Source organism: Sturnira hondurensis, unplaced genomic scaffold (genome assembly GCF_014824575.4).
Source record: "Sturnira hondurensis isolate 20B ecotype Veracruz unplaced genomic scaffold, ASM1482457v3 Scaffold0000780, whole genome shotgun sequence".
Lineage (NCBI taxonomy): Eukaryota > Metazoa > Chordata > Mammalia > Chiroptera > Phyllostomidae > Sturnira > Sturnira hondurensis.
In genome coordinates this window covers 22787224-22807301 of record NW_028073411.1, presented here as the reverse complement: position 1 = coordinate 22807301, position 20078 = coordinate 22787224, and the positions used below count along the sequence as shown (strand labels likewise).

Here is a 20078-nt window from a genome sequence, read left to right as displayed (position 1 = left end):
AGGAGCTCTGGGGGCTGCCTGCCCACTTTTGTGAAAACCAAGGCTGCTGGGGAGGACAATACTGCTCTGTGGGGAGCCCAGTCCTGGGACCCCAGGCGCCGCTCTGCCACACCTCTGCCTCTCCAAATCCTGGCTGCCACCCAGCTCCCGGACCCCACTCAAGTCGAGTTCCGGAAAAGGAAAAGGGAATTCACAAAAACGGAGACAGGGTGGGCAGGGAACACCACACTCCACACTAAGTGCGTTTCCTGCCCTTTTTCCCTTTCCTGCTCCCCACTCCTGGTAACTGTGAAGCACTGACTGGCTGTGCAGAGCTCAGGGCCCCACCTTCCAGAGGCTCTGCTCCTGGCCCAGGGACACCTTCGAGACACACTGCCCTTGGTTCCTCACCCTCCTTAGAAAGGAGGGTGGGTGGGTGGGGAAAGTGACTGACGTGTGTCCACAGAGCTCTGGGTTCTGTGACCCCTCTGGGTGCCTGCGGTGCTCCCAGGCAGGGAACCCCGAGCTCGTGGAGGTGAGGCGGGCTGTGTGTGCCTGGCCCCCGTGCTCACACTCTGGGCCCCAACACAGGGACTGGCAGCTGCAGTGCCCCTCTGTTAAGTGGCTTCGTTGCGATGTCATAGGAAGGTAGACCAAAACTGGAAACACGCAGACACTGAGGGCGCACAGAGGGCGCCTGCTTGCCAAAGGCTTGTTCTTCGTTCCCAGTTAGCTGTCTTGGCGTGCTTATCTGCCTGCTCAGTCATCTCCAGAGGTAATTATTCTGGAGTGCTTGGGTTTTATTAAAATACAGTTGATTCTGAAAAACGTGGTTATAAGTAGGTGACCACCAAAGACAGCTCTGGGCACTTTCAGCCTCTGCGACAAGCCCTTTCTCCTTGGTGTGGCCATTGTAACACACACAGCTGGCAGGGTTGTTACTGGGGGGAGTTCAGCGAAGTGCAGCAGGTGAGTAGCCGTCCATGCTCACAGGTTTTGTGTCCGTCAGTGCAGTGCGCCTTCTGTGGTGGACAGGACCTTCGGCTTGGTACTGTAGTAAGCCCACAGTCAGTGCCTGCGGCCTGTCAGCCCCTCCTGGGCCCCTCCCTGCACACGGAGGTAAGGTCAGTATCACTTTGTTCTTGGTTAGAACTTGGAGCCCAGAGGTTGGGGGAGCAGTCACAGCGGCCACTCCTCAGACTGTACGTCCCTGTCTGCATGAGGATGGCCTGATCCAGACTCCTTGAGCTTGCCCTGCCGCCTTGCCGAGCATCCGTTTTCACGTCCTCAGGATCAAGGTGGTGATACCCCGGCCCTGTGGTTGGCTGGGCAGTTCTCTGTGGGAGTGGCAAATACCCACAGCGTAGGGGCTGCAGGGATCATTCCCCTTTTCCATGTGAAGGTTAGGAAATTGGGGCTTGGTTGCACCTTACCCCCGCCACCCTCTGACTTGTCAGTGACAGCTGGGCCTTATCCAGCACTTCGCACTTCACAGAGCCCTGGTACGTGCCCGTCCCTGTGCAGGTGTGCGGAGTACGGAGCCCTGGTGCATGCCCATCCCTGTGCAGGTGTGCGAAATACAGAGCCCTGGTGCGTGCCCGTCCCTGTGCAGGTGTGCGGAATACAGAGCCCTGGTGCGTGCCCGTCCCTGTGCAGGTGTGTGAAATACAGAGCCCTGGTGCGTGCCCGTCCCTGTGCAGGTGTGCGGAATAAATGGTCTTTGCTGCAGACACTCTTTCAAGAGTCACGGGGTGTGTGTGACAGAAATCAGTAGGTGACGACAGTGTCTGGGTGGTTCCAGGAGCCTGGGGAATGATGAGTCCCCTCCGGACCACCTGGAGGGTGGTAGAGTGAACCTGCCTGTTTCTAGAAGATAGAAAGTGGCTTCCCAGCAGCTGAGCTGTCAGCAGCGGTGTCTGCCTGGGGCCGGTAACTCGGGCCTGTGTTGTGAGTGTCTGTTTCTCAGCGTGGACAGTGCCTGCGGCGCTGGCGGAGGAGAGTACGTGGGGCCAGGCTACAGTGCTGCACTTCTGTTCCTCAGCCTGGGGGGGAGGGCAGGAGCAGCTGGGGGCGGCGGGGTTTTGAAAGGGCTCTGCTAGATGCTATGTGTGCTTTGTAGGTTGTGACGTGTGCTCTGTACAGGGTGGGCCAAGGGGGGGTTCACAGCTGTGGGTGCCTGGGCACAAAAGTTCTTATTATATTATTATTAATTAATTACATTGTTATTTTTCATATGAACAACTGTGCACCTACTTTTGCCCTACCCTGTATATTTTGTTGGACCCTTCTTCACTTTTTTTTCCTTTCAGAAAATTTCAAACATCATAACCATACAAGGTCTTTCGTACAATTTGCAGAGGTCTGTGAACTCCCTGGGACCGACTTTTGGACCTCAAAGTTAGAACCCTGCTTTAAGGGAATTAGACTACCACCAGGAAGAAATTTGAACTTGAAGGCCAGGTGGATCTGATTCTAACTCTTTCAGGTGCTCAAGTGCAGGGGACCCAGGTGCTTATTTAGCACTGTGATTTGTGCCAAGAATAATTGAACCCCAGTTTTTTCTAAACAGAGGAAAAAGATGCGAACATTGCTGTATCTTGCCGTGTATAGGGCACACCCTATGTTTTGTGTGCATTATACATGGGATTATTGTGCCCGCTGTTATACCCATGGTGTGTAATCATTACACCCTTGTATAATGCACATTCATATTTTTGCCTCAAAAATTTGGGCAAAAGGTGCATATTATACTTGGCAAAATACAGTATATCCTGCTGGGTTGTTGTGAAGTTTATCAGCCGATGCCTCTGTGACAGTCACCCACAGCACTCAGTGTTGTGGCTCCTTACTGGTCCTCAGCATCTACATGCTAATGGAAGTAGATATCATGCCAGTGAGGCTGAGACAACTGTGGGCTGTTTTTAAGTTTCTTGGTGGGAGGGGCTGTGCCTCCCTCAGCTTTTTATTTTCCCATATAACTTTACATGTAATTTTTCAGTAAGTGTATTTAGTTGGATTTTTTGAGCCAAATAATATTTATGTTAGTCCAAATAATGGATACCATTGAACGAGAATGATTTTTAACACATGAGAGTAGTAACCTTAAATAAACCAGAAAGCTACTTTTATATTTTGAAAAATTACTGATTTGGATTTTTCTATTTAAATTCGCCTGTGTTACTCCTCAGTGACACTTAACTGAGATTGGCCAACTTGATAAAGACGTCTGCCATACTTTGTTACATCCCGAGTAGCCTGTAATCACCAGGATTGCCCAGTTAGCACGAAGTGTGCTTTAGCTTCTGTTACGCAGTGGGCACCACGGCTGGGGTTGGGTGGATGTTGAAACCTTTGTGAACCCAAAATTCTTTTATGATGATGGAATATTCCACGTTTAATATTCTTGGTACAGAGTATGTGTTCAAATATCTTACCAGGTATGTGTTTTTCACAGGTTCATATAATATATAAAATGTATTTCTGTTCCAAGAAAAATATAAGTGGTAAACAGTTGGGAGAGAGCTTGCATATTTTCCTTTATGATCCTGTCTGATGATTAATGCATTTAGCTATGTTCAGCCTCACGTTTAACCAGGCTAGTGTTTAGTTTGGGTTAGACTGTTTTGCTTATGAGAACAGAAGTGGCCAATCCCGCGCTCTGCCTGTCTTCCAGATGGAGTCTTTGCATTGTTTCCAGATCATGGTGCTTAATGCAAGGTCAGATTTTCTTGTGAAAACAGATTTTGGATTAACTCTGTCTGTGCACTTGTGCACATCCTTCACACCTGCCTGTGCACTTACGCTCCAGCAACCTGCAGAGGTCATGGTTCTCATTTCAAGATGCCAAAGAGGGGGCTGAAGCCCTCCTGAGCAGCACAGGGGCACAGACCCAAATTCTGAGTGTGCAGGCACGTGCACCCCCTTTCATGGGGACCGTGAGGGTCCACGGGGAGAGCAGGTGTGGTCCTGGACAAGGCCCAGAGCAGCCGAGTCTCTGTTTCTCATCACTCTGCCCGACTGCGATGAGGACGTGGTGCGGGGCTGGCTCACCACTGACCGTGGGCCTGAGGTTGAAAATAAAGCTTTATTAAGAGACAGTCACCACTATTCCTTTAGAGTTGCCAATGGCCGGCACTCATCCAATTTACCAGCACAGCCAGGTGGCCGTGACAGAGATGACTGTGTGGCTGGCAAAGCCTAAGGTATTTATTTTCTGCACGTTTCTGGAAAAGAATGTAATATAATTCATTAAATAACCCCTGATATAATCCTTCATATAATGCATTAAAAAAAAGCAATATACAAACAATGGTTGAGTCTCAGCTCTGCCACTCAGTGATTGTGTGACCATGGTCATCTTTGTGGCTTAATTCCCCCTGCACATGGCACTGATCCACTCAGTCAGTGAAGAGTGTGTGCTGGCCATGGGTCGAGCACTGTTCTAGGCTCAGGAAGTCAGCAGTGAACGGAGCAGATGCCAACACCTGCCCTTGTGGGACCCATATTCCCACACAGTCTATCTGGTGCGTGGAGTGAGAGCGCGTCCTTTCCAGGGAGGCCGAGGTGGGCCCACGTGGGTGTGAGCGGTCAGGACGCTTCTGGGCTCAGGCAGTTGTGAGTCCAATATCTGCCCAGTGGTGCCAGGTGTTATCCTGCCAGGTGCAGGGCTTGTCACGTGTAAGAAAGTAGACCCTCAGGTCAGGGTGACGCCCTGTGCACTGTCCCTGCCTGAGCTCTTCATGATGGAGACGGTGAGAGACCAAAGTCATAAGGGCACACCTGGCACCTTTGCCTCCTCCAGAGAAGAGCCCACACAGCGCTCTGTGCGAACTCCACTGTGGGGACAGTGGTGTCCCCGGCCCCACCCGGAGCAGTGTGAAGTTCACGACTGTGCCTGGTGCAGAGGACTGTGCAGACGGACAGGAGGACAAAAAGGAAGGGCTGGGCGCCTCCAGTCCATTCTTTTGAAACTATCATGTTTAGAATATGTAGTTATTAGCAATATGTTTGTGAAAAGTCACTGGCTGATAAAGAAGTAAAGTAGGAAAATATACCTCAGCGATTCTACCAATCAGGAGCACTGCCTTTAAAAATATTAGCTTAATATTTATGACTTTTAATAGCTTTAATGTCTGTAGCATTCCAAATTCATGAAATTCCAGCAGAAAAGGCTCTGATAGATCAAAGGGCAGGCTCTGCAGTTTGGAGCTGCTCATCCTTGGCCCGCGTTGTGCTGTGCGTTTTGAAGGCAGGGCAATGTGAGTAAAGGCCTCCTTGCTTCCCGCTGTGGGGGGGCAGGGTGGGGGGCACTGAGGTGTGTGGTGGTAGGAGCTCTGCTCAGAAGTCAAGGTCTGGACCCTGGCCCTGCTGTGGACTAGGAGTGGCCCTGCGTGGGCCTATTTGTCCCCCCAAAATAGGACAGCAGAAGTCCGACCTCTGAGGCTTCTTGGCAGGATAAAGTCAGATAGCTCGTGAACCATGAGCAACACTGGACGAAGCCTCAGTGGACGTGAACTGCAGTTATCTTTGTCTACACAAGTGCGTTCTGATCTGCCTTCTGAAATCCAAACCCAGATTGTCTGCTTCTTTCCTTGTCTCCTAATGGAAGTCCTTTGGCATCTTGAAAACAAAGTGTCGGGCATGGCACTTCAGGTTCTGGATCGAAATAGTGTGCATGCTCTTCTCCATCCGTGTTGCTCCTACTGCGTGCGAGTGTTCAGCCACAGACCCTGGACACCATGGCGAACACCAACCCGACAAGGCTCTGAGAGGCGAGAGCAGGGCCGCCTGCCCAGGGACCAGGGGGACCAGCAGCCCGAGGTGGGTTCTGTGGGTTTTCTTTGTGCCCCGCATATCGCAGGCCAGGTGTTACAGGAGCTGTCCGTCCAGAACCACCAGTGGGTGTGGCAAAAAGAAAAAGACAAACAAACCAGCAGAAGCTTGTCAAAGGGCTGAGAAAGGGGCACCTTGGCAAGACAGACCTTTAGACCGTGAACACCCTCTTCTCAACAAACACCAGGGAAAATGTAGCCCCACCCTCATCAGCAAAGGCCAGCAGGGAGCCTAGACTTGAGCCTTCACCTGAATATAATGAGGTCGCTCTCACCTGGCTGGGTGGTGTCACAGGAGACTGGGTGGGAGCCAGGACTCTCCTTCCCCACTCATGAGTAACAAGGCCCCCCTCCCTCCTTCCCCACAGCTGTTAGTGGAGGTCATGTGGGAAGCTGAACCCCACCTGTTTGAGAGAGCTGGTCGCGAAACTGGGGTTTGACCTTCTACCCAGCAGTGAGGAGGCCCTTTGCCCTCTCCCTAGAGTTTCAAAGGGAGCAGAGTGGGGGACCTGGACCTTCACCCCACGTGGCAGTAACGAGGCACTGCTCCCCTTCCCGGCCCCCACCCCGTCGTGGTGTTCCAGAGCCAGCTGAGCTAAGATCCACAGTCCCCTGAGGTTATACCCCGAAGTGCCGTGAGTACAGTTAGAACTCGCGTGTTACACCGAGGACAGGGAAGTCTCGACCTGAGTAACGGAAGGCGATCAGCAGGTGCCAGGACCCGGGTGACACAGGCGCCAGAATTACCTGATGAGGGTTTCGAAGCAGAACTCGGAAACGTGCTTCCATGAGCGACTAGGAGCACTGGCAGCAGTGAAAAAGGAAATCTCGGCAAAGAAATAGAAGATGTAAAGGAAAGCAGATGGGAATTTCAGGGCTGAAAAATTAAACAGCCCAAATTAAAGTGCAAAAACTCAGTGGGCTCTGTAGCGCAATGGAGAAGAGGGAGGAGAGCGTCGGTGGACGGGGGATGGAATAAGCGTTACCTGGTCTGAACAACAGAACGCAGACGGCCTGGAAAGAACTGGCAGGGCCTCGGGGACGTGCAGGACTCTGGCGAAGGGTTGCCACTCTGTCAGCGGAAGCCCTGGAGGAGATGAGGAGGAGGACAGGGCCGGAACAGGGTGCCAAGAAGGGGTTTCCCAACTTTGGCAAGAAGCAAACCGACAGACTCGGGAGGGTCCTGGACGGGTTTGTAGGTCCTTACTTTGGTGTGAGTGTTGTGAATGACCCACCTCGATGGCCCTGTTCACCACCCATCCAGCATGTCTTTTCTTCCTGATGACTGGAACTCACGTGCTTTGTCTTAGGCCAGGTTACCTCCACCCGAGTTTTCAATAAAAGCGGGAGAAGAGAATCTCTTTGCTACGTATCTCACTTTCCTAAAGCAACACTCGCCTAGGTGTATACCCAGTAGAAATGAGCGCTTCTCTCCACCAAAAGTCACACACATGGGTGTTCATGGCAGCTGTGTGCACCCCAGCCCAGAACCGGAGGCAGCCAGGCATCCTCCCATTGATAGAACGGATGCGTTGGAGCAGGGGGGCTGCGTGGCAGTGCAGAGGGGTGGGCCACTGTGGTCGGCAGTAGTGTGCGAAGTGAGGGGGACCAGGCACAGCAGGGTGCGGTAGGGCTCCGTCCACCCCAATTCCGGTAGAGGCGACAGTGATCAAAGCTGATGGGGGGCACGTTGGACCCTCTGGTCCTGGGGTGTTCACTGTCTCGGTCATGTGGGTACATGTGAAATTCTCTAAGCCAGGGGTCCCCAACCTCTGGGCCTCTGCTTGGTACGGGGCAGGGCCTACAAGGAACCGGGCCGAACAGCAGGAGAGGTGAGCTTGAATGTGATGTGCTTGAGTCATCTCAGAACAGCCCCTCATGCCCCCATCCCACCCCCATCCATGGAACAATTGTCTTCTGTGAAACTGGTCCCTGGCGCCCAGAAGGTCGGGCACCGCTGCTCCAAGCCATGCCCTTCAGATCTGCGTGCTTTACTGTAGTAAGCCTGGTGTTTGAATAGAATGTGTGTGTGTTCTGAGTCACACGTCTCTACAGAAGGCCTCTCTGGTGCCTTCGGGGTGAAATCGAAGCTCAGGAGTGGGATGTGTCGCAATGCTAAATTTTTGTGAAGTGAATAAATAGTTGTAGATTAAAAGATGCTTGGGCTTTAGCAAACAGAGCAGGCAGTTATGGAGAAAGGACACAGAAGTGACACTGAGGTGCTCCCGGCAGTCTCCCTGCTTGACTCCTGAGGACGCTGGACACACGGCCTGTGTCCTCCCATGGGGAGAGCTTGGCACTAGAGGCCCTCCTCGGTCTGCGGAGGCTGGAGACACTGCGTCCTCATTGTTCTGACTGCTTCAGGGCCTGGGCCTTCCCTGTCACTATCCAGGGCGCAGTGTCTGTCTCATTGGCCCCTCCATCTCCCCTTCTCAAGTCTGAGCTCCTTCAACTGTGCACTCTGAGGTTTTGCAGCACATTGAACATCGTGTCAACCAGCACGTCTTCCCTGAAGACCAGAAACAGCCTCCTGCAGTCTGTATGGTGTGCCTTTTAACCCTAATGGGCCTGGGCATTCCCCTCACGCAGCTCTTAGACAAGCCTCATTTTCTTCTTCTGGAAGAAAAGAACATCCACTCCTACCTTGTGAAGCAGTTATGAGCACCCGGTTTGTGCATGTGCCAGTTTGGTAGGTAAGGAGCTATGTAATCAGTGTGCTTCCTTCCTTTCTCCTTCTCAAACCGTTCTCCAGCAGAGGTGGCTTTTTTCACAGTAGGTGTGTTCCTGAAGCGTGGCATCCTTACTCACACATTCCACCCCTGTATTCTGCACCTGGAAGGCAGCAGTGGGCCTTCCACGTGATGCTCTTCAGAGGCTGCCACAGGCCATCAGCCAGTCACCATTCCTAGGTGGCAGGCCAGGGGCAGAAGGACAGGCTGTTGGGCCCACCTCTCCCCTTTCCCCAGGTTCACCAGCAGCCTGCAGAGCAGGGCCCGAGTGTAGGCCGGGCCCCTCCTCTCTCAGCTGTCTTCCCATGCTCGCAATATACCTTCCAGGCCTGTGTGTGGTGGGGTTCCAGAGCCGGCTGCAGAGTCCGCTCAGCAACCTGCCTTGGACACCGTGGGCCCAGAGGTGGGGCCTCCAAGGCTACATTTGCCAGCAGCTTGGAGCTCATCATGATACAACGGGCAGCTGAGGTTCTGTCCCCTGGGTTAAAAATTAACAACTGGATGTGCTCTGGACAGAACTCTGTTTGTTCAGCCATTGAGGTGTGACATGGTGGGTGATGCATTGTGGGTAGGAGTTACACCCCAAGTAGCAGAGGCGGAATGCATATTTTTAAAGACTTGCTCTGTGGGTTATTTTTGTCTACATGTAGCTCTGCGTGTCCGCGCAGATGTGCCGGAGCAACTTCCCCCAGCTGCTTTGTTTTCTCGGTGCGCACACGGTGCTTGGAGCCCCTCTGGGATTCCTGCCTTCTCAAGTCAGATCTTGTGGTATTTTGGGGAGGGTTTAAGTCTTGTGCACTCGAGTGCATTAGAGACAAATGCACTTTCTGATCCATATTTTCCTTGCTTCTGCTTAAAAACAGAGGTCTTTCATCTAGCTCTTCAAATACTTCACTGGCCAGCTTTTGACGTTTGCTTAATTAAAGCATCTTAAAGAAATGACAGTAATGGAAAAATAAGTCTGTGCTTCTACTTTTCTTGTGGTTCAGTGAGTTTAAAGTTCTTTACAAAGAATGCAACAAAAATGTCATAAGTAGAAGGATAAACAAACAGGTGGTATCACTACCTACCATTTTATTGAGCACTTTCTAGAGGCCAGATCCGCACAGGATGGGCCTTCCTCACCACCTGCTGGAGGGCCCTCTGCTGTGCCTGGGAGCCTGCTGTTCAGCTTAGGTCATGGGGCCAGAGGGGCAGAGCTCCGGCCCAGCTCCAGCCTTCCCGCTGCCCAGACTTGCTCTGTAGCAGCTGGGGAACCGATGGACTGGAAGTGCAGGGCAGGGTGCGGCCCCGTCCTGTGGGAGGGGTGTGCTCGCTGTCTCGGAGCCTCACTCCAGCTCAGGAGTTGTTCCCATCCTGGCTCCTTCACGGACAGCGCCTGGTGACACCCAGGCCCTGGTGGTGTGTGGGTCGGTGTGGAGGCAGGTGTGCCAGGGGCCGAGCCGTGACTGCTTAGCCTTCACCCACCTGGCACTCTATGCGTTTCTGCTGAGTGTGAGGCATTTCCTCCTCACTTATGTGCTAGGCTTCTGTCAACACCAGCTAACTTCACTGGTTATTTAAACAGAGATCTTATCTGCTGGGTGAAGAATTCTTGAGAAAGTGGCACTGAGGTCAGATGCAGATGCTTGCTGCAGAAGTGCCAGTTCATCTTCCTGGAATGCGGTGCCTGCACTTCAATGTGTCCCTCAATCTCGTCGTTCCTGGGCGTGGGGGACCTGAGCCGTCTCAGTCCTGCTGTTCTGGAAAAGCCTCTTTGTTTTCCATGCACACTTCTAGAATGCAGCGATGTCACTCTGTCATTGACTGTGGGATTGGTGTCACTGTTCTCTCTGAATTCTCTCCTGAGTGCACCTGCTGTCACAGCTGCCACGGGCTTATTTATTTCCCACCTGCTTGTCTCTCCCCAAGCGCACAGACCTGCAGGGTCTGGCTTGTGCTTGGCCCTTGCCATGTCTCTGCAGTAACACTACGGCCCTTTGTGGACGCGACACCACGCTGCGCAGAGTCTGTTGTCTCTGGGAAGCTGGACACACGCTTGCCCCACCGTCGACCATCTGCCCTGCCTGCGTGTGGGCTCACCTGTTAGAAGGGCCACTGGCTCTTCCTCAGTCAGGTTCCTGGACCCACTCCGAGAGCAACTCGGTGGCATGTTTTAGCTGGTTGGCCAAGTGTTACAATTCAAGACCTTTATCCCCAAACCATAACTTGCAGAAAAACTTAGGTGGAGAAATGCTCAACCTCCCTGCTAACAGGGGGGTTAGCCCTGTTAACCCCAAAATAAGCCCCCAAACTATATATCTTATTTATTAGAAAGTAACTTTCTAAAAAGCCGTGCACCCGTCAGTAGGATCAAGTGTCACGGGCAGCTCTAGGGCGGTGTGTGCTGAGAGAACCCTCTTCGGGCCAGTTGCTGGTGTGCACCTGAGTGTGTGTGGTTTTGCCTGTTGATTCTTGGAAATTTCTCCAGAGTGAATTCAGCAGAATAATGAAAACCTCATTCGTTTGGATGTTCATTGTATTGCTGGCTAGAAATCATCAAATGTCCTGCAAAGGGGAAGGTTAGACAAATGTGGATGGGTGGAATGGAATCCTGTATACCATTTGAAAAACTCATATTTTCAAAGAATTCTTATTATCTATAAAATAGGGTCTGTATGCAAATAATTCCATTTTAAAAACCCTGTATTTGCATAAAATATATGGTTTGGAGAAACAGAGACTAAAGATGTGCATGGATATATTTGTCCTTGTTTCAATGGGATCAGTCCCCAAAGAAAAAGGAGTCAGACCCTGGAGCACCAGCCTGGGCTGTGGGGAGGTTTCGGATGTGTCCTCTAGCTGGAACGAACTTGAGTTCTCATGACTCCAAAGCTGACCTTTCTCTAGTTCTTTGCATGGCTCAGGTCTCAGTTCCAGTGTCACCCGCCCACCATGTCCATAGCAGAGCCACTGTCCTGAGGGCCGGCCTGCTTTTTCCTTTCTAGGCATTGTCATAGTCTGTATAGATCTGTACGTTCACTGCCTCTTGCTCATGCACTCTCGCATGCCCCTGTCCCCCTCCCCCAGGTTTCCCGAGCACAGGGACCTTGCTCACCTGCACTGGGACGTGTGCAGGTGGGACTGGTCTCAGAGCTGTTTGCCTCCTCCACACACATACATGTTTTTGGTTTTTTGTTGTTGTTTTTGCTGGTAGTTACTGACACCCAAGGACAAGGTTAGTGTGCAAGGAGTGAGATGTGCTTCGTGCGATTGAAAACCCCAGAGTCTAGAGAACGAGTCTGACAAGTAAGTAGCTGCTCCACATGCTGTGGACTTCCTGTAGCCAGACTCACTGACCTGGTTGTCCCCACCCGGAGGGAGTCCGTGCAGGCCCTGGAGAGGCATGGCTGTGAGGTTAGTGCAGCAGTCGCCCCGCAGAAAGGGCAGAGTGGGGTCTTCTGCCTCCTGCGTTGTCTGGTTTCTATTGTCTGATGTGTCGGGTCAGGAGAGAGGCCGGGGTCGTCAGCTCCCTGGCTCTGCGTCTCGCTTCTTCCCTTCTCCTGGACCCTGGGGTGGATGGGGGTGGGCAGAAGATGGGGCCCTCAGAAGACTCCTAAGTGGGTCAGATGAATGCCTGGATCAAATTAACCCCCCAAACTCTTTGACCTCAAGGCAGAAACTCATTCCATATTAAGGTGCTCCAGTGGAAGGCCTAAATTCACTGTAATAATAAAATGCCCACAAGAGATACCCTATATTCGAATGTTAATTCTATCTCATTATCTAACTCCCAGGGAGACATTAAAATCCAAATATTACATTTCATTTTAAATTAAAGTCCAAAGATATTAAAGTCAAATGCTCAGCCCGTGTGAGTTGAAATTCAAAGAAACTGAAGTTCAAAGTGTATTTTCTTGATTCTTATTCTGCTGAATCCCACCTGGGGGCTCTGTGGCTGGCCAGGAGTGGGGGCGGGGCAGTGGGGGAGGGGCCCAGGGCTCCTTCAACAACGCCCCCCCCGTGTGGTGGTTTCAGGAGCTCCAGCCCCAAACCGCTGAATACTCACTTCTTGGAGAAGGCTGGCGAGTGCTGCCCCCCCCCACCTGTTAGAAACAGGCCGCTCCCCAGGCTTCTGACAGTCACCTCCAGCAAAGGCGTGTCCCCAGACACCAGCACTGGCCTCTGTTACCAAAACGCAGACCACAGCGGAAAGGCTGTGACCTCTGAGACAGAGGTGCTGTGAAGAAGACCTTGGTTTCTGCTTCCCCAGGCCTGCAGTGCGTCCATGACTGTTGGTGGCCTGTGCGCTGGGGAGCGAGTTCTCACTCTTCCTGGGTCTCCATCTCCTGAGTAATTCTAGCAAGCCTGGCCCAAACCAGACATCTCCTGCCGGGTTGTGTGTGGCCAGGTCACAGCTCCTGTTCTAGTGACAGCCGAAACACTCGCCCCCCCTCTCCAGTTTGCAGTCGGAGCACTCAGTCCAGGTGCCCTTTTCAGTTCCCTGTACGTCCTTCGACCACCCCCACCTTTCTAGGTCATGTGTCCCGCTTCTCATCTGGGTACCCTGTCCTCTCAGAGCCCAACTTTGGCGCCGAAAAAATAAGTCGCTCTTCCTCTGTCCACATCAGCCCGATGGCTCCATCTTTTGTCGCTCTCCCACTGCCTCCCCTAGGACAGCGACAGCGAGACAAGCCTTTTCCTGCCGCTGCAGCTCCTCCCAACTCCCGAGCAGGCGCAGTCCACGGAGGCCTCTGGAGACGGTGGGGTCTCGCGGCGTGCGGTGGTCTCCTCATCAGTCTTCTCATTCTTGGGCTCCAGCCAGCTTTCCTCCCAGGGGTGATGTGGACCGGAGGTTTCTGGCACCCAGCCCTTTGCAGCTTAGAAAAGCTGTCTGGTTTTCTGAGAGTTAAAACCAAGCCACGAATGGGTGCTGAACAGCAGATGCTTTGTTTGTGATACCGAGATTACTAGTTCGTTACTGAGGATAATGACATTGTACGTTTTCTGATCTACGCGAAGTCGGTGATGAATGTTCGTAGCATGTTTCATTGAGGCGGTCTGATGTTTCTGGGGTGGTTTTTACAGTGGTCCAGGGTCTCTGTTCACAAATGAAGCAAGCCTGTGGTTTTCTTGCTGCTCTGTCTTCTCCTGGTTCGGAACCGCATCGTAGGGAGCTCACAGAACCAGCTGGGGCGCTCTTTTCTCTTTCTGTTGTGTTGAATGAGTCACAGATGTGACGGGTGGTCTGTTCCTTCAACAGGTGACAACGCCCACTTGGAGAGCCGCTTGGGTCTCTGACTGTTTTTGTCAGAGGGTAAGACTGGTTCTATTCAGCCTTTTTATTCGTTGTGTCAATTTTGACATTTTCTGTTTTACTCAGAAATAACTGTTCCATCTAGATTCTCAGTTTTCATAAGGTTTATAATATTTTATTATTCTACCTATGTTTCTATACTAATTTCTCTCTTTTTATTCTTTTTTTAAATAGACGTCTATCTTTCTTTTTTTCTTCATCAGTCTTCCCAGAGTTTTTCCGTTCTATTAATGTTTATAAAGAACCAGCTGCTTCTGGTTTCGGTTAGCCTTTTCCACCGTGTTGTTACTCTCTGACTCCCTGGTCCGTCTAGGAGAACAAAGGTAAGAGTGATAACAGGTTTCTCCCCAGGAACAAGGCAACACAGGAGTTAATGAAACGATATCGTTAAAATGATAGAAGAGAACTCTCCATCTAGACCTACCCAGCAAAAATCTCCTGCAAAATCGATAAGGGAAAAATAAAGACATTTCCAGCCAGAAGTTGAGGGCCTTTGTCAGCATAAGTGCGGCGGGAACTGTCGAAGGACATGCCAGGCGAAGGAGAGAGGTGCCCGAGAGCACCCTGCTTCTGTACGGGGTCAGACAGCACCGGGAAGGTCAAGTATGTGGGTAAAAATAAAATGCCTTCCTGCTCACTCCTTAGTCATCGAAAGTATAATTGGCTCTTTGAGGCAGTCCTCACGGGAGCACGGTTTGAGGTTCCTGTTTGTGGAAGTAAAAGGTGTGGGATCAGCTGGCCGCCCACCGGGTGGAGAGCGCAGTGGACCGATGCCGAATCAAGAATGCATAGGAAATCTCCAAAGCCTGCCTTCTAGAAAATGAATGTGTAGTTCAAAGCTTTTCCCACCCCAGAATCTTGGGCACCCATGATTCCGGCAGTGAGTTTTATCAGGCACCCGGCAAAGGTGCCCCATCTTTCTCTTTCACAGAGTAAAGGAGGAGGGAACGAACACTTTCCAACCTATTTTATGCAGCCAACAGTATATTCGTCTTGATATATTTCAGGCAAAAGCCTTAAAAGGAAAAAGACAAACTACAGAAACATAAACATTCACAGAAGCATGAACAGAAACAAATGTTTTTCAACATCAACTCATCAAATTGTGTTCTGTGTAAAAGGGTAACACATTGTCACTAATGATGATGGTTTATCTCAGCCATGCGCTGTTGAGTCAACATTAGAAAACCAAACATGTTGCTTCCCATGTATTTAACAGTGAAAAGGGGAAAGAAGACATGATTATCTCAATAAATAGAAAGCATTTGACAAAATCTCACACTAATTCATAATAAAAATTTGCAGCAAACTAAGTGGAAAGGAGCTTCTTAGGCTTGATAAAGGGCATCTATTTCTTAAAATTCGACAGCTAATTTTACTCTTTATTAGGAAAGACTGCCCAATGAAGTGTACTTGTTGCGGTGCCCGAACATCAGGAGCAGGGCAGGGACATCTGTGCCATGGCACGCACTGATCCTGAAGGAGGTGGACACATTGCTCTTCCTCTGTGCTGAACAGCTATTAGGAGAATGAAGGGCAAGTCCCAGAGAAGGAAAAATACTCTTGATGCATGTGCCCGGCACAGGACTGACTCCTGTCCCCCTTACACGGAGAACTCGGACTGCTCAACAGGAATAGCCCGGTCTGCGGAGTGGTGGAAGGCCTGCAGAGCACTTTACACGGAGTTCGGGAGAGGCTCGCAAGCCCCTGACGAGTTGTTAGATGCAAACGCATCACCATGCAGTGCCCCTTTGCATTGCAAAGGTGGGTCATACCAGGTGCTAGCGTGTCTGAGGGGCTTCGTGCCCGGTGGGAGCCAGGCTTGAGCATGGCCACACCCACCCTACTTAAGTGCAAGGACCCTCCTGACCTTGTACTTGTGTGTTGGTTTGGAGGAGCCTGTCAGGAACATGTTTACCCAGGGCTGGTTAGGCGTGATATCTGCGTGGGAGAGCCGGTCCTGCATGGTGGTGTGCTCTCACCTTTCTTTAGGGCTTTTTTCGTTGTTGTTAATTTACCTTTCAATGGGAGAGCAGCCAGAATAACTGAGGCTCTATTTTCTCCCCACCTAACACATTTTTCCAAGGAGCTTAGATGTTAGGGGTGGGCTGGTACACTTCGCAGAGTGCCTTGTCTGAGGTTATCGGATGGGAGAGAACAGTTAGCAAATCAAGTAGCTGTCCTTCTGCTTATTCTTTACTTCCAGAGGCGAAATGTTAGTTGGCTTAAGCTGGTCGGGGTGTCTGGCTGAGGTGGGCCAGCTCAGGAAAGCGTCAGCTGAGCTCAGCTCCTTCACATGAGTTACAACTCGTGGCTTGTTTATTACGGGTCTCGAATCAGTTCCCAACATGTTGGGTAAAAAAACAAACAACTTCCTTTTTTATGAAGTGAGAACAGAAGAAAACCTGTTAATTTCCTAATTGTTCTCCCTGGCCCCAGATGGGAGCTCTGCACAAACAGCTGCTGTGGTGAACTTGAGCTTGGTAGTAACAGCTGTGCTGTCTGTCACTCCTGAAGGTGTTCCATTCGTGTGCGTGTGCTCTTCTTGTAGTGGCCTACACTGTGTTCATTCTCAGGTGCATAATGATCTGTTGGCCGGAGGTCAGTTATTTCGGAAACACTTAATGAGCTTTTATAAAAATTTGTTTTTGTCTTTTCAGAACTCATTGCTGTGAGTGGGAAATGTTTCACTGGGGAGGCCCCCCAGTTCGGCCACAGCTCTGTAGCCGTCATTCACTGCCTGCCTGAACTTCAGTTCTTAGCACAGGACCTCATTTCTCTCAGAGAACATCTTACCCACTTAGCACACACGAGAATTCTCTCTCCTCTGGAAAGTGCATTATTTCTCTTGCATTGAATAATAAAGGTCCTGAATCCTTACCCCTCCAAAAAACACACAAAAAACCTGGTTTTTGACAATACATTTACAGTTTTGCCTAATACAGAGCCGAGCTGCATGCTCGGCTAGGTGGTAGCCATCCTGCAATCCTAGACTTCAGGGGCTTCCGCTGACCTCCTTGCTGTGGCCAGTGAGTGTCCAGTGAACAGCTGGGACCTCACTGACTTGTTGCTGTCACTCCCCCCGCTGCCACTGAGAAGTCACTGTGTGCCAGCCACACATACTCATCCATTCCATCCTCGGTCCCCCTGGGAATTGGTCCCTAGCATCTCTACTTTACAGATGAGGACATTATGTCTTAGAAGTTTGGGGACCTGCCCAGAGCCGTGCGGCTCAGAAGGGCTGTCGGAGCAGGCTTTGACCCCCGAGCTTGGCTCTGTAGGGCCTGCCCCCGTCCCTCCTCCGCCCTACCTCCCAGCCCTTGAACCTCCGGGGCCCTTCTCACCTGCCTTCAGCGGTCGCTGCACAGTAGCCAGAGAGCTGGTCTCTCTGGTGGGACCTGATGTGTATCACAGTCCGTCTTATACTGCAGGGGTCGTGGTTACTAGGGGCAGATGTTTTTTAGGAAAAGGAAGCTGTATCTTGAATTTATGCTAACATTTCTAATTTAAATTAAAATTAATTTTTTATGCTGAAAATCTTGGTTCCTAATGATTAATTACCCATTTGCTTTAAACTAAACACGTACGTAATGGGTCAGAACAGCAGTACACTCAGAGTTGTCATGCCCAGAAGCCCGGTGTGGTCCTCAGGTTCCGTGCAGTTCTCTGCACTTAGGACGCACACACCTCCCTGGAGACGTGGAGTCAGAACACCGGGTCATTCCCACGAAATGAGTGTGCTCTGTTTCACATGCCATCAGATTAATTTCCTGTCTTTGTAACTTTATAAATTTAATTTTTAAAGAATCTGCAACATATACACAGGATTCCAGAGTCAGAACTGTACAGCCTGGTACGTTCACAGGGGCCTGGACTGTTCCTGCGTCTTCCACCTCACTTTCCCCGTGGAGGACCGCCACTGGTTTTTGCTTAACCCTTTATTGTTTCCTTTTGGACTGTAGGCAGATCTGTGGTTTTGCCTCCTTTTCCCCCCAGAGGTTCATGTACAAGCACTTCACTCTTACCACGTGCCGCTGTGTCCTGGCCGTCCCTCTACAGTGCCCGCTAGTGGGCTTCCCCCTTGGTTGTTGCAGCTACAGAGATGGCTTCTGTGTTCGTGCCATGGCCTCCTGGCCGGTCTGTGGTGGTGCCCGCTGAGTTGTTTGCACGGTCTGTACTGTTACTGATACTGCCGGCATTCACACTCTTTCGTTAGTCTTCAGAAACTGCATACCCAAGCCACAGTGCCTTACCCTTCACACCCGTAAGGGCGGCCACACTGAGACACAGGCCACGGTAGGCGTCAGTGAGGGCGTGGAGAGGTACATACACTACTATGTATGTAGCTGAGAGAATTCGGTACATGTGTCTGCTCAGAAACGTGTGCACAGCTGTTCGTAGTAACATCAGCATAATAGCCAACCAGCTAGAATAACTCACGTGTCCCTAACCCGCTGAATGGGTGACAAGATGGTGTATCCAGACAGCGGGGTGTGACGCAGCCATAAAGAGGAGCAGGACATGGACACCTGCCATGGCACCGTTACCTTGGGAACCGCTGTGCTCCGTGAAGGGGGCCTGACTCAAAAGGCCCCATGTGGTGTGATTCCGTTCGTGCACAGCCTCCCTCCGGAGCAGGCACGGCCCCCGGGACAGACACTGGTTAAGGTTGCCGAGGACCGGAGGGAGAGGGCCGGGGAGCGACTGCCAGTGGGCAGGGATTCTCCTCCAGGGGTGAAAATGTTCTAAAATCAGATGGTGCCGACTATTGCACAGCTTTGTAAGTGCACCAGAACCCACTGAATGAAGAGGGTGAGTTTTATGGCCTAAGAACGGCAAACACAATCAAACTGTTACAAAAATGTAAATTGTGCTACAGTGAATCGCCTTGTGTAAACGTAATTTCACGTGGCAGTGTGTATTTGCTCTGCAGTCCTAGAAAGGGGGTCACTGGTCAAAAGAGTCAGTGGCACGTGGTTCGGCCGCATCCCACCCGGGTTCCCTCCTCGGGCACTCTGTTCAGTGTTCACCCCAGCAGCGAACTAGGGTGCCATCTCCCTGTCCCCCCTGCCACAGAGTCTGGTCACACAGTGTCTGCCACTCCGACCACGGGGGCGTGGTCTCCCTGTGGGATGGTAATTCGTCTTCTCATTCTGTGGTTTTATGGTTCACCTGCATTTCTCTTTGTGTCTTTGCTTTCTGTGTCTTGCTTCTGCGTTCTTGTATTCCATCCATTTTTCTATTGGATTGGTGGTCTTTTCTCAATTTTTAGTTCTTTTTATGTTAAAATATTAACCCTTTGCCTGTGATATCTTATAAATAATTTTCCCAGTTTTCATTTGCCTTTTTAAAAACTCTGGTGAGAGGTGTTCCTTATTGCTTCTGGGCTTTGAATCGCAGTTAGAAAAGCTTTCGTGCCCCTGGCTGAGAACCGTTCACTCACCAGCACTAGGAAATGGCATCAGCTCAGGTCCGTTTGGGGTTTAGCATGGAGAACAATGTCAGAAGGAGACCTGCTTTTGTCCTTGTTTGTGTGGCTACCCAGTTGCCCAAGTGCTTTTGAGGAAGAGGGAAAAGGTAAAGTATCACTTTCTGTTTACGTGTCTGTTCTTAAATGTTTCTGGTTGATCATTGCACGAACAGTGTAGCAATGAGTAAGGAACTGAAAGAGGAGAGGCAAACCGCCGCGCCCTCCCCAGGTGCTGCCGTGTCTGAACGTGTCCTCCCTCCCCGCAGGTTGGCGAGCTGGACGGCATCCCCCTGATCCTGGACAGCTGCCGCCCGGACGACAGCAACCCTTGTATCCTTGCGTGTGAGCCACGGGCGGCCATCCCCGTAACCCCTCTCCTGGCCTCTATGCTGCGTGGCTAGCCTGCTTCCTGGTTGGCTTGCCCCTCAGAACGGGGCCACTTGCTCGGGGTTGTGGCTGGATGACCGCCATGCAGCCTGTGTGGCGTGGTGGGCTGGGATTTTCAAGGTGAATGGGATGCTCCAGGGAGAACCGTTGTGGTGGCACCGGACTCTAGTTGTTAATGGGCCTGTCCTGGGCCCCTCTGTGGCCAAAGTGGGGGGCTGTGGCTCTTGCCCTCACCTGGGCTAAAACAAGCCACTTGTAGTCTCGGGTCCTGGGGTCCGGCAGGCACTCGTTCACCCAGGAGCCACACAGCCTGCTGTGGTTTGAGAAAGAGACTGATTTCGAGACCTTCCCCGATGAGAGCCAAGCCCAGCCCAGTCCTTGCCCTG

General features: G+C 51.3%; 1 protein-coding gene across 1 annotated transcript in view; it reads left to right on the top strand.

Annotated features, from left to right (window-relative positions):
- ATXN10 (ataxin 10) overlaps positions 1-20078 on the top strand; it is a 135022-nt gene that overhangs the window by 90971 nt on the left and 23973 nt on the right. The window contains exon 10 of the mRNA XM_037049527.1: positions 19572-19635. Within this exon, the coding sequence (XP_036905422.1) occupies positions 19572-19635 (64 nt within the window). The remainder of the gene's footprint in view (positions 1-19571; positions 19636-20078) is intronic.